Source organism: Macaca mulatta, chromosome 4 (genome assembly GCF_049350105.2).
Source record: "Macaca mulatta isolate MMU2019108-1 chromosome 4, T2T-MMU8v2.0, whole genome shotgun sequence".
NCBI classification, from domain to species: domain Eukaryota; kingdom Metazoa; phylum Chordata; class Mammalia; order Primates; family Cercopithecidae; genus Macaca; species Macaca mulatta.
In genome coordinates, this window is record NC_133409.1 from 21,273,614 (window position 1) to 21,288,753 (window position 15,140).

The 15,140-nt window shown below is 37.9% G+C and overlaps 1 protein-coding gene across 2 annotated transcripts in view; it reads left to right on the forward strand.

Annotated features, from left to right (window-relative positions):
* The window catches only part of NT5DC1 (5'-nucleotidase domain containing 1), a 147,230-nt gene that overhangs the window by 126,674 nt on the left and 5,416 nt on the right, over nucleotides 1-15,140 (forward strand). For both annotated transcript variants that reach the window (XM_015137316.3, NM_001261622.1), the window contains 2 exon segments: nucleotides 13,550-13,668; nucleotides 14,760-14,921. In XM_015137316.3, coding sequence (XP_014992802.1) covers nucleotides 13,550-13,668; nucleotides 14,760-14,921 — 281 coding nt within the window.

A 15,140-nucleotide genomic window follows, 5' to 3' on the forward strand; every position in this document is an offset into this window, starting at 1 on the left:
AATGAATAAAAAGCAGAACCTGATCAGTAGTAGAGAAGTTATAGTTTTTGGGGAGTGAAAGACAGTGAGTTTAGTTTTGATATCTGTTGTATCTTTTATTTCTATTTAAGTAGTTTCAAGTAAGCTCAATGATATATTAACATTTGAGGACCATTCAGAAGTTCTCTTAGGAGAGGACCATCTAAAATAAATCCAGGATGGTTAGAAATTGAAACACAGTTAATGGTTGTAAATGCACATAAATGTATAAAAGATTTTTAAGAAATAAAATTTATAGATCTACCTAGAAATCTAGCTGTCTTTTAAAGAGAATGATCAAATTAACATACATACATATTGTATGCATAATATATATAAGCATCTACCATAATATATGATTTATAATTTTACTTTTGATTAATATGCTTGGCATTATATAACAACCTGGGCCAGGTTGTACTGATATTTAATATACATTTCTCTTTACTTTCCCATGGCCACACATTACCCTGTTCTGAAATAAAATTTAAAATTTTTCAGAAAAGTGTTCAGGTGAATCACACACATTTAATACATTTATTTAATATGGTAATACAGTATTATTTACTTTGAACTTATTTTTACTATTCAAAAGCCTGATTCAATTCTAGGCATTTGATAGTAGCTCAGTACTCAGTGTTGGGCTTATGAACAGTGAAATCTAAGTGAGGCTCATTGTAGCACGTGTCAAGCACCAAGCCTTTTTCTGTGCACCAGACAGATATGTGAACATGTGAGCACATCAGCAAGTACAAGGGATGCTCATGGATTTTAGTACGTGTCATGAAGGTAATAACCACCTTATGAGGTACAGTATATGGGGCAGGCTTCCTTAGAGTGGCTGGCCAGGGGCGCTCTGTCCAAAAAGGTTAGGTAAGGTGACTTGCAAGGTGAGCCCTGAGGGACAAGTGATGAGAAGAGCAGAGGAAGAGTGTTCCTGGCACTCTTCATTCATTGGATCAAATGAATGCCAGGGCCCAGTAGGAGATTAGTTTTGTCACATTCTAGTAACAAAGAAGAGACCTGCCATTCTGGCACATGGTCATAGGGTGGGAGGGGGGTGAAGTTAGGGAGGCAGGCACCCTCATAAGCAGTGGAAAGGGGTTTGAATTTTATTCCACAAGTAACCTGAAGCTGTTCCGTTGTTTGAGGCAGAAGAGTGATATAAGAGACTGCTTTGGCTGCTGGGTGGGGAATGGTTTGGATGTGGGGAAGGAAGGAAAGAGGAAGACCTGGCAACTGCAGTGTCCCTAGTAAGATACTGTGGTGGTTTGGTCCAGAGCGACAGTACTGGAGATGGAGAGAGGTAGATACATTTAAGATACATTATGGAGTTGGAAAACACAGGGCTCCATGATACTTAAAGAAACAGCAGATGAAAAGAAAGGAGTAATAAAAGAATAACTTCCAGGTGGCTGATTTTTCTTTTTCCTGAAATGAGCAAGTGAGTAGGTGGTGGTACCATTTACAGACTTGGGGAAAAATACGAGGATAAAGTTATATGGAGCAGGGGTTACATCTATTAAGAACTCGTTTTTCAACATGTTAATTTTGAGATGCTTATGAGTTATGTAACTGTCATTATCAATTAGGAAATTGTATAAATATGCCTGGAGTCCAAGGGAACAAGTCTAGGCTGAAGATATATATTCGGAGTAATCAGCTCATAGATAGGTATTTGAAGCCAGGGGCTTATGTGAAACCAAATATAGAGAGAATGTAGATAGGCAAAAGGCCTAGACCAAGCCCTGACATTCTCTAATATTAAGGATAGAGAAGAAAGAGTGCAGTGTGGCAGCACATAGATTATAGTATGGAAAATAGTAGAATACATATGCAGAAGTCAGAGGAAAGAGGAAAGGGTAGCCAGCTAGTCCAAATGCTACAGAAAAACAATACTGAAATGAGGAAAGAGAAATCTTCTCTGGGGTGGGCAAGATGGAGATCACTAGTGCCTCAGTGAACAGTTGCCATAGAGTGGTGGGATAGAAACTAAATTGCAGTATCTTGAGTAGTTCATTGGAGGTATGGAACCAGGGCATATGTACAGCTCTTTCTAGAATTTTAGCTCTGAATGCAGTCAAAGAATTGAGGTTTTAGCTGGAAGACAATGTAGCATTAAGGGCATATTTTATTTTTTTAAGATAGAAGATACTGGAATATGCATATGTGGTGATGAGAATGATCTAGTACAGTGGTTTTCAAAGGTGGCAGTTTTGCCCTTCATTGCAAATTTGGCAATGTCTGGAGACATTTTTGGTTGTCACAACTTGGCAGGGGGGTAGAGGCTAGGAGTGCTGCTAAGCAGCCAACAACACACAGGACAGCACCCCCCAACGACAAAGAATTATCTAGCCCCAAATCTCAGTAGTGCCAAGGCTAAGAAACCCTAGTCTAGTAGAAAGAAATAGGTCGGTGTTGTTTTTATATATTGGTTTAAAGTCTTATATAATAAAATCCTTAATATTAAGGAATAATCTGTTATCAAGGATTCTGATAGTATTCTTATAATTAAACCAGAAAAAAATTTAAATGTTTTTCCCCACTTTACAAACTTACATTTAAATATGTAAGTACCCAATAAAATTTGCTTTTATTTTTATTTTTGTGGGGTTTGCATATTTTGTTCTAAGAAAATCTATACCCCTTGTATACCTATAGTAGTATTTATGCCATTCCATAAGATTTTTATTAAAATTTCACACAAAGATACAAATAATGTGAAACTGCACATTAAAAATATGCCAAGTTTTTTTTAACATATTGGAAATTATAAATGCATTAACTATGTTGATAATTTACAGCATTTTATGTAGTTTTTCTCTATGTAATTGAGAGTATCCTGAGATAAAAGGGTGGAGTGTTTAAAAAATGATTACTTTAGAAGTAACTATCTTAAGACTTCTGTGCAGTATTTTCTGTTAGTTGTACAGTACAACTGGATTTGAGGGCTGACATAATGATGTTTATTCAAACTACATCTTTAAATATTATACTCATCAAAAGACTCGAAAGTCTTTTTGACTGAATTTATGGTATGGAAATATTAGGAATCTAAACTTTAAAAATAAGCACATCCTGATAATAAATATACCATTTTTAAAAATTGTTTTACGTTCTGGGTTGTATAAAAACTTAGTTTTTTAATTTCTACTGTCTCTAATTTGTATTTCATTTATTTTTTAATTGACAAGTAAAAATTATATATGTTGTACAACATGGTATTTTGATATATATATACATTGTAGAATGGCTAAATGATACTATTTAAATAAGTATTACCTCACATTATCATTTTTTTGTGTATGGTAAGAACACTTAAAATCTATTCTCTTAGTAAATTTTAAATATACAATGTATTATTTTTAACTCTACGTTATATACAATATATTTCTTGTATTTATGGATTTATTCCTCCTAACTGAAATTTTGTGTCCTTTGACCAACATCTCCCAAAACCCCTACCCCTAGCCTCAGATAACCACCATTTTACTTTCTGATTCCGTGAGTTTGACTTTTTTACATTCCAAATGTAAGTGAGATCATATGGTATTTGTCTTTCTGTACGTAGCTTATTTTGCTTAACGTTGTGTCCTCCAGGTTCATCCATGTTGTCACAATTGACAGGATTTCTTTCTTTTCAAGGTCAAATCGTATTCCATTATGTATATATACGATATTTTCTTTATCTTTTAATCTGCTAATGGACATTTAGGTTGATTTCATATCTTGACTATTGTGAATAATGCTGTAATGAACATGGGAGTGCAGATAGCTCAACATACCAATTTCATATATTTTGGATATATACTCAGTACTGGGGTTGCTGGATCATATGGTAGTTCTATTTTTAATTATTTTGAGGAACTGCCACACTTTTTTCCATAATGGCTAAACTAATTTACAGTCCCACCAAGAATATACAAGGATTCCCTTTTCTCCACATGCTCTTTAAAACTTATCTTTTGTCTTTTTGATAATAGCCATTCTAATAAGTATGAGGTGATAGCTCATTGTGGTTTTAATTTGTATTTCCCCGATGATTAGTGACATTGAGCACTTTTTAATATTGCTGCTAGATATTTGTATATCTTTTTGAGAAATGTCTATTCAGGTCCTTTGCTCATTTTTTAAATTGGATTATTTGTTTCCTTACTGTTGAGTTGAGTTCTTTTTATGTTTTGGATATTAACCCCTTATCAGAAGTATGCTTTGCAAATATTTTCTACCATTCTACAGATTGTTTTCACTTTGTTGACTGTTTTCTTTGCGGTTGCATAGCTTTTTAGTATTATGTAATCTCATTTGTCTATTTTTGCTTTTGTTGTCTGTGCATTTGGGGATATAGCCAGAAAGTCTTATAAAAATTTCATTTTAACTAGCAGTCTACTGTGTTTCATTCTCCTCTGTGGTTTTAGAGATGAAAATTCTGGATTGATGAAGCAGGACCCAAAGTCCTACCAGTCTCTGTAATGAAGACTGTGAAGTGCCTAGCAATCTCAGCATATATAGGATTTCATGCTTTTTGTGCAGATATTTAGAAAAGTTTACCTCATTTTGTCCGGGCACGGTGGCTCACGCCTGTAATCTCAGCACTTTGGAAGGCCAAGGCGGATGGATCACCTGAGGTCGGGAGTTTGAGACCAGCCTGAGCAACATGGGGAAACCCCATCTCTACTAAAAGTACAAAATTAGCCAGGCATGGTGGCACATGCCTGTAATCCCAGCTACTAGGGAGGCTGAGGCAGGAGAATCGCTTGAACCTGGGAGGCGGAGATTGCAGTGAGCCAAGATCACGCCATTGCACTCCAGCCTGGGCAACAAGAGTGAAACTCCGACTCAAAAAAAAAAAAAGAAAAGTTTACCTCATTTTTATAACATCCAGGAGGGCTAGATGTCTATGGTTCTTTCCAGCCTTTGTTTTCTGGGCCTCTGATTTAAAATATTTCAGTGGAAGAATATTTTTTAGAATTAAACCAAAATACTTTATTCTATTTAGAATGCAAAAAAGATTGCCAGAACTATTACTAATTACAGGATTGTACTGCACATATTTTAAAATCCCTACTTCATTACATGCTATGTGTTTATTCTGCTGCTGATTCTGATTCTTCAGCTACCTCTAACTGCTTTACCTGCGTTTCTACTACCTTTCCCTTTTAATGTTGATATTCCCTAGCATTCTATATTTGGCTCTCCTTTCTTCTGTTGTCCTTCAGCTCTCTGCCACTGGGAAGGTTTTAACTATCATCTGTATACTGATAGTTGACATTTCCTTATCTCTGGGCTTCACATTTCTCTGACCTTCAGAAGCCTATTTCTATCTGTCTTCTAAAATCTTCACATCCCACAGCCCCAGAGTCGCAGGAAACTTGATATGCTTGCAACAGCTCATTAAATCCCCATCCCATTTTAGCATGCCGCTCTTCCCATATTCCATAATTACATTTTAGCTACTTTTCCAAGCACAGACCTTAACCAAGCTAGTAAGCAAAAACCACAATTACTTTTGCACTAACGTAAAAAAATCAGTCATCCTCATTCCTTCCCTCCCTTTTAAGTTGTACTTCCGTTTGCTCAGGTTTGTCCTTACTACATTGCCACCACTGCCCGTATCATCCCTTGTGTGAAATGGCACAATATTTAAGTCATTGCTCCAAATGGTTAAAGTAGAGTTAATACAATTGAGCTTGCTGGGATGGAAGGCACAGCGAGCCAATCACGAAACACAGCATGGCCTTAGCGAGTTGCACAGGTTTGACGTCAGCGGTTGTCATGGTAACAGGGGCGAAGCTGCTGATACCAGGACTGAGCTCTTCCCGCCAGTCTGATTCCTGACAGTGCTTAAGATGTATGGAGGGGAGAAGCGGCTTCCAAGCAAAATCTTCTTCCTCTCTTTTCTCTATCACTGCGTCACCAGATCCTCGCCAGTGCTGAGGGCGGGGATACGGGGAATCTCTGTCTTGCAAGATTAAATTATTATTGGAGAGGGAACGTGTCTGCCTTGTTCACTGCAGAGTCGCCAATACTGCTTAGCTCAGTTCCTGCCCCTGCCCGCCATTGAGAGAATCATGATCCAACTCTCTCTCTTCTCTCTCTTTTCTCTTCTCTCTCTCTCTGTCTCTCGGCCTTAGCTGTCACCAGTACACTGACTCTGACTCCCAATTCTTTCCCTGAGACCTGTTTTCCTGAGTCTCATACGCAGTTCCTCGTCCACACTAGGCAGCTCCACTCAGTGTTCTGAAATCAAGCTTGAGATTCTCCTTCCGCCTAGAAACCACAAACAACCAAACATGCTGGTCACCTTGTGTGTCTTCCTTACCTAACCATCTATTAGAATTCTCCAGCTGATAACCTCCGTTGTCTTCACCCTTTTACCTCCAGTATGCTATGCATTAAATCCTGCTTAATATACCTGGAAAATCATCTCTGTCCTCCTTTCCACTAGGCTATCTAACCCCTCCCTAACCTCTTTTCAGACACTTTTCATTAGCACAGACTTCTATTTTTGAGTTCTTTAAAATTTCCCACATCTTTTTTAATTACTTAGGCACAAATATATTTAATCACATGCACACAGTATCTCATTGGCTTCCATTCCTTGTAGCATCCTAAGGCTAATTGTACAATCTGGTTCCTAAATTACCTTTCCATCCTCCTTAACTTACTCCATAAAAGTATTCTTCTTTACTCCTACTGAAATGATTGCCTTTTATTCTTATATCAAGTTTTTGTTCTCACTATTCTGTCAACATCAGTGTTTCTCAGACTTTAATGTGCACATGAATCACCTAGAGATCTTGTTAAAATGGAGATTCTGATTCAGAGGCCCTGGTGAAACCTTACATTCTGCATTTCTGAATAACTTGTCTGGTGAAGCAGACGCTACTGGTTGGAAGACCACACTTTGAGTGGCATAGATATGTGTAGAATGCCTTCTCCCTTTCCTCTCTGGTGACTTCCTACCTCTTATTTAAGGTCAAACATACAAATCACATTTTCTTTGCAATACCTTCCTTCTGCAGCTCCAGTCAGAGCTGTTTCTTTCTCTGTATTGTTTAGTGTTTTCACTTGGCTACAGTTGGGAAATTGTCTGATGAACTTTGTCACTGGATATTAGTGCTGAGGGGTGCAGCTGTGTGCAGGAATCTTTCTGTCTTTAGCACAATTCCAGCAACATTAAAAGCTCCCAGAATGAAAGAGGCTGAATCCATCAGCGAACTAGTCAGCTCCATCTCTACTAAACATACAAAAAATTAGCTGGGCATGGTGGCGGGTGCCTGTAATTCCAGCTGCTCGGGAGGCTGAGGCAGGAAAATCGCTCAAACCCAGGAGGCAGAGGTTGCAGTGAGCTGAGATGGCGCCATTGCACTCCAGCCTGGACAATAAGAGCGAAACTCCATTTCAAAGGGAAAAAACAAGAACTATGAATGAATGGTAAACACACACACACACACACCCCCGCACAAACCAAAGTAGATAAGGGTAAGAATCACACTTTTTCTTTACTAGTATAATTTTCCTGTTATAGCCCCCAACACAGGCATTTTATGAGACCTTTTACTTGAAAAATGTCTTACCTGTCCATGCTAAGAAACAGACAATGTATATATGAAAATGTACAACTGGAGAAAAAAAAGTCTAGCCCAGAATTGAGGAAGGGATTTATAAAAGTAAAAATGAACTGTTTAGTCAAATTTACATATATACAGAAAGGAATCCTAGAAATAAAAATTGTAAATATATTTTAATCATAATTCATTATTTAGTAACCTCTAACAAGTCAGAGGTTGCCACCAGAATATAAGCATCCTTAGAGAAGAGACCCTAAGTATGCTCAGGGCAGAGACTTGGGCCATCTCATTCACTGCTATACCCCGACTGACTAAAACAGTCTGTGAAATATAGTAAAAACGAAGAATGAGACGAGAAAGAAAATGAATTGTATTTCTAGCTCAGATTCTGTTTGACTCCACCAGGCTGTGCAGATCCACTCATGTTTGTGACTTTTTACTTGTAACAGAAAAACAGTGGCAACAACCCACATGTCTATCTATAGAGGACTATTATTAATAAATAAATAATAGAACATGTATAAAATAGAATGAAATGCACATATTTTAAAAGGAGGTAGATGACACTGTGCTAGCTATAAAATAGTTTAAAAATAGCAAGTTGCAGAGCCTCATGCAGATTATTCTAATATTAGCATTTAAAAGTATTTTAAAATTATTAGTATTATATTAGTTTGCTAGAGCTACCATAACAAGATACCACAAACTAGATAGCTTGAACAATGTATTTTATTTCTTTGCAGTTCTGCAGGCTGTGAAGTCTGAAGCCAGGTTGTAGCAGGATTGGTTTCTTCTAAGGCCCCTCTCTTCTTGGTTTGTAGATGGTTGTTTTCTCCCTGTGTCTTCACATAGTCTTTCTTCTGTGTCTATCTGTGTCCTAATCTCATCTTCTTATAAGGAGACCGTATTGGATTAGGTCCACCCTGAGAGTCTCATTTTAATTTAATCCAGCCTTTAAAGGCTCCATCTCTAAATAGTCACATTCTGATATACTAGGGGTTATTATTTTAACTTATGATTCGGGGAGGAACATAATTCAGGCCATAGCAGGTATATATATATATACTGAAACTCATCAAATTGTATGCTTTAAATACATTCAATTTATTGTATGTTGGTTATGTCTCAACAAATGTGTAAAAACATGGAGGAAAGGAATATGCTCATATTCGTATTTGCTTTTATGTGCATAAAAGAGTGACTGCCTTTTGCAGAAAAGGTGAGTGCATACCAGATAGCGTTCAAAAATAAGACTTTTTAAAAATATGTAAATATATTACTGATTCAGAAAAAATCTCATAAATACATATTTTTAAACATTAATAAAGTAATGACACCAAGCGCTTTGGGAGTTTAGGAGAGGCAGCAGTCACTGTGAGTTGAGGTTAGAGATTCTGGCCTACAAAACTTATCACAGGTTCTGCTCTCTGTGGTAAGTTTGGCTTAGCTTTATTCAAGATTGTCAGTCTAGCCTTGACTGTATCATTGTCCCATATCTACTTTGTAACTGTTGTACTGTCAAAAACTTTACTGTTTTTTAAACTCATCTTGTCCGTATGTTCTTACAATAAGAAAATAAAAAGATTTACTTCATTGTAGTAAAACATAGCTATATTTAGGAATAAATTACAGTTTCTAAGACAGCTTTAGTTTTATTTATTTGCCTAAATTGATTGCTCCTCCATGTCTTTATCCAACTTCATTTGTTTCTTAACTTCATTAGGTCAGTTTTTTGGTAGTTTGTAGGCTGAAAGAAAGGGTTTGAGCTTTGTTCTCCTATGACTTTTCTCCTTTATAGTTATTTTATAACCCAAACATCTATTAGCGATTAAGTTAAAGGATTTGAGGAATAATTTGTATATCTTGTAGAACTTTGGTATAGAAAATTGTCCTAATAATATATTTTTATAGAAAAATGTTTTCAATTAATACATTTTACCTAACTGTTAAGACTGCTTTAAATTAAAGCTGAGACAGTGGAATTTTAGGAAAATAATACAGGTTTGCTTTTTCACGAGATATTTGAATTCAGTTCAAAGGGCATTCTAAAGCCCTCCTTCTTTTCTTCATTCATTGCTGACCTATTTTCAATATAAATGGAAGATTGTAACAGCACTAAATTTGGGCCTTATATAAAGATGTCATAGGGAGTTGGCTGAGGCTCCATCCTAAGTGAGAATTGTTAGTTTGCGGGTGTTCTCAGGGATAACAGATAAAGGTTTATTCTGTGCTATAGTTGTTTCCTGTTTGTGGCAATACCATGGGACACATTCAGGTCCAGGAATCCAAATTCAGAAATGCTCTCTGGGAGTATCATCTTACTTTGTCTTCTAGCCCTAATTTGAAATTCTTTGGAATAAGGAGGCAAAGTGCATTCTTGTCCTGGCTCTTATTATAACATTTCAGTGACTTTGGGCAGATTTCTTAACTTTTTCAGATATCAGTTTATTCACCTGTAAATTGAAGGGATTATAGCTAAGACTTCTTAAACACTTACTTCGTGGCAGACATTTTTCCATGTGCTCTATTTTTATCTGCATTAATTTATTTATACAACCACTCTGTGAGGTAAGCATTGTTTTTAGCCCCATTTTAAAACTGTGGAAGCAAATTATCATCACCATCTATCCCCTTTGTCTTCATTTTTTTCTATATCTTCTAACATTATCTTTCTATATCTTCTAACTTTTTTTGTTTTTGTTTTTGTTTGAGACAGAATCTCGTTTATCACCCAGGCTGAAGTCCAGTGGCGCTATCTCAGCTCACTGCAATCTCCACCTTCCGGGTTCAAGCAGTTCTCCTGCTTCAGCCTCCCGAGTAGCTGGGACTACAGGCACACGCCACCATGCCCGGCTAATTTTTTGTATTTTTAGTAGGGACAGGGTTTCACCATTCTGGCCAGGCTGGTCTTGAACTCCTGACCTCATGATCCACCTGCCTCAGCCTCCCAAAGTGCTGGGATTACAGGCGTGAGCCACCGTGCCTGGCCCTTCTAACATTTTTTTTTTTTTTTTTTTTGAGACGGAGTCTCGCTCTGTCGCCCAGGCTGGAGTGCAGTGGCTGGATCTCGGCTCACTGCAAGCTCCGCCTCCCGGGTTCACGCCATTCTCCTGCCTCAGCCTCCCGAGTAGCTGGGACTACAGGCGCCCGCCACCTCGCCCGGCTAGTTTTTTTGTATTTTTAGTAGAGACGGCGTTTCACCGTGTTACCCAGGATGGTCTCGATCTCCTGACCTCGTGATCCGCCCGTCTCGGCCTCCCAAAGTGCTGGGATTACAGGCTTGAGCCACCGCGCCCGGCCCTAACATATTTTTAATTAAACTTTTTAAAATCAATATCCTCATTGTACTCTTTGCAGGACACTGTTTTTTGGGTTGGGGTGGGGGTTGTTTTTAGACAGGGTCTACTTCTGTCATCCAGCGGGGAGTGTGGTGACGTGATCTCGGCTCACTGAAACCTCTTTCTCTGGGCTCAAGCTATCCTCCCACCTCAACCTCCCAAGTAGCTGGGACTACAGGTGTGCAACCCTATACCCAGTGAATTTGTGTATTTTTTGAAGAGACTGTGGTTTCACCATGCTGACCAGGTTGGTCTTGAACTCATGGACTCAAGCAGTCTGCCTGCCTCAGACTCCCAGAGTGTTGGGATTACAGGTGTGAGCCACCCTGCCCAGCGTACATTTTAAAATATTATGTAAAAATAGAGATTTATGTAACTATTTTCAATTGACCTTATAAAGAAGTACAGTGCCCTATCTAAATAATGTAAAAAATGTTTATTTGGGTTTATAAACACTGTGCTTGAAACTTCCCTGAGTTTGTTCATCTGCACTGTACAGCTTTCACCTCAGTTCTGTGGCTTTCACAGTCCGAACAGGCTCTCTACTGCAGGAATTAATACTTCTCTGAGTCTTGCAGCTTCCTAGCTGTGAAGGCTCTGCCAAAACCCTCAGCTTCAGCTGCCCTTGTAGATTAATTATTCGTTAAGGCAGCCTCCAGTATAGGGGCTGGAAACAGGGAGGGGAGGTAATGTTTGTATAAAGTGAATTTTTTGTTTTGACTTGATTTGGGGTTTTTTGTTTCCTATTAGATAACTGAGTCTCAACATTTAAGAAATTATGATACTATGGATTTTTAAAATTTTTTTCATAAGTAGTAGAAAGATTATCTTCCCATTATCCTTGCAAAGTAGGCATCTACATATCAACTGAGTCTTTTCAGAAATATTGCTGTAAATTATTCATTTTCCAATTGCCATCAAATCCACATTACTTGCATAGTAAGACATTTCAGTAAATAAATAGACATCAGAAGTGATCACTTTTTACTGTGTTTCTCCAGGAATATGCTGAATCTTCTTAGACCCTTTTATTGTTAGGCTAGTACATGATTTTGGCTTCCTATCTATTCTTTCTTTAAAGAATAGTGGGATTTTCATTTAATTTTGCAGAAGAATTTTAAAATGGCTGCTGAAATGGCAGCAGGATAGCATAAATATTTATTGAACATAAGCTGCTAGTTGCTATGATTTGGCTTTAATTATCTATAAATGTAGTTTTAGAATTGTGTTTAAAATATCTGAGGTTATGCAGAAATGCACCTTAATATTGTGATACATTTGACTCATTTTGTAGTAGAATTAATAAATTATATTTCATTTCAGTTATAATGACCAATCTTTAATTTGTAAATCTTAAATTCTCTAGTACCAGATTCAAGATGTTTTATGTTATAAACTAAGCAGAGATTTAATGTTGTTGTCTGTGACTTTTACATATAGTTTCTTTAGGGAAAATTCGATTTTAGTTAAAGGCACTAATATTGCCAGAGATGTATTTTTAATGACTGACTTACCCATCTTTGCCTCCTTTCTAAACCCTTTGTTTTCTCCCTGTCCTACTTCAGGGCTGATGTACAACAAAGCCAATGCAGCTTAAGCTTTAAGACCCCCTCATTTATCTCTTCCAAATCCTATCAGGGACCATGGTAATTTTGTATTAATACTGTATTTGTTCTCTTAAAGAGGACCCTTCTAATTACATAAGCTTCTGTATACACACAACCTCTGTATCCAACATAGGATTGTATCTTACAAGATTCTTCTTAGTGGCACAGCAGAGAGGACCAAAAAAGTGGGGAGAATAAACCTGTTTAAAATCAGAAATCATATAATTGATGGGAGAAAAAGGAGGTTATTTTTTTCCATACAGTTTGCAAAGCTGTATCAACAGCTACCAAAGTCTCTGCTGATATGTCATGTTATTTCGTAAAACCTTACCCAGTCTTCCTTTATCATCGTGCTGGTAGGCGGATTCTCTTCAGCTTTTCAGCTCGTGTACAAGTAATAGAATAGTGGGCAAAATTCAGAGAGGCAGACTCTTTCACCAGCCCTACTTTAACAGGAGTGGGAAGGTAATGTGCTGGGAGAGGACAACTTGGAATGGTCCACAAACTTGTGCTTTGGCATCAGATAGTCCTTTCATTCCCCACCCACCCCAAGCTGGTACTAGGGTAAAGCATTTGAGGCATCAAGGGTGCAAAATTTACATCTGAATATGATAGACTACTAATTAAAAACTTATCTCCCTCACCCTCAATTCTAAAAAATTAACACCTAATGACTTTCATTGTGTTGTTTATTTGGTAAACCATTTTGTAGTAGTAGGGGCCTGATGTCAAGCAGATGTCTATCTAATCACCGAATAAATCACTTACCAGCATTGAGATCCTGGGCAAAATAACTTCCCGGAACTTTATTTTCCCCAATTAAGAAGGCCATAGGATTAAAAAGTATATACCTTTAAGGGCCTTATAATATGTAGGTACCACTGAATGTCAGCTCCTTTCCCCACAAGGTTCTTGTTTGTACATGTCCTGCAGCCATGCCCTAAGTGTGGTCTGCCCAGCTGGCTACTCTCACTTGATTAAAAAGTATATGATTGTCAAACTGTATTTTCAGAGAATGATGAGGAGCAGGAGGCACTGCCATCTCTGGATAAACCTGGCTGGTACTCCCAAGGGAACGCTGTCCACCTCTATGAACTTCTGAAGAAAATGACTGGCAAACCTGAACCCAAGGTATTTTCCAGTTGAGGAGAAGCCCTCAGCGCCCACTTGCAGACATAAGCAGTTGTGAACTGCCAAACCTCTCCTAATTCTTCTGCTTAAATAAGCCTTTCCTTTGTCAGTGTAGACAGGCTGTCTATCTGTGATAGAGAAGAGCAAGGATTCCAGGCAGGGCACCACAGATTTAGGGGGTGTATGAGTGTGTAGGATGCCTGTGGAATGTTAATCCTGATAACAATCCATCCAAAAAGTTTTCATATATAAAACAAACAACTGAAATTATGCTACAGACTAGCTTAAAGATACACTTGTTTTTGACAGCATGATCACGTTGTTGATGTTGGACACTGGTGCATTTCTAACAGCAGAACCCTTTCTTCTAAGAAAATATTTACCAGAATTTCTGTGAGCTGAGAGATCATGGGGTAACAGAGCCCTGCTCCATTGGCTGTCACCATGCCACAGTCCCCTGGGGACTCCTGAGGGTTAATGGATGGAGCAGTCTGACTTGCAGATGCTGATTCTCATATCCCTTAACTCTGTTTTCATATCTGAAAATTGAGAGGTATGGACTCAGTCAATGGAGTTTTGCCTCAGACTACCTAGGGAACCTTCCAGCTTCAACATGCGTAGCCCCACTCTCACAGATTCTGTTTCAACCAATCTGAAGTTGGGCCCAGAAACTCTCTTGAAAAGTGGTTGTGATTTGCACTTTTAATAATCTCTAATCCACAAGTTGTCTCTAATACCTCACCAGCCCTTCAACTGCAGGGGCCATTTTATTAGTAATTGTAAACATCTATGTAAACATATAGGTTCTCTTCTTTAGGAAAATTGAATAAAATCACTTATTTCACCTTATGCTCTCTTCCACCTGTGAATGTGTTGTATAACTTCTTAAGACAAATCTGGCACCCTGTGAATCAAATGAGACAAGTTGATGGTCACCTGTGAGGTTATTAAAGACGTTTAAGCTGTTTATGCAGTTTTTGATTGTCATACTCTGATGCCTGTTGAGAAATTTTCTTCTTCTTTATATGAAATGCATGCCACTCTCTTTCACAATTCTATGCCTCAAACAGCATCTGCTATCTGTCTTACAGGTTGTTTATTTTGGTGACAGCATGCATTCAGACATTTTCCCAGCTCGTCACTATAGTAATTGGGAGACAGTCCTCATCCTGGAAGAACTCAGAGGGGATGAAGGCGCAAGGAGTCAGAGGCCTGAGGAGTCAGAGCCTCTAGAGAAGAAAGGAAAATATGAGGTTAGGGTTCCCTGCATCTCTTTCCTTGAAAGAAAAATATTTATGTTTGAAAGCTAAAGTATCTTTATACTACTTGACTCCAAAATTGTCCTGGTCAGGCTGAATGCCATCATGTTAAAAAAAAAAAAAAAAGACTAATAATTTGAAACTTTGTACCAATTTTATTGACTTCATGTTCTATTTATACTGAAAGCAATAAATAATAATCCTGTCCTCATT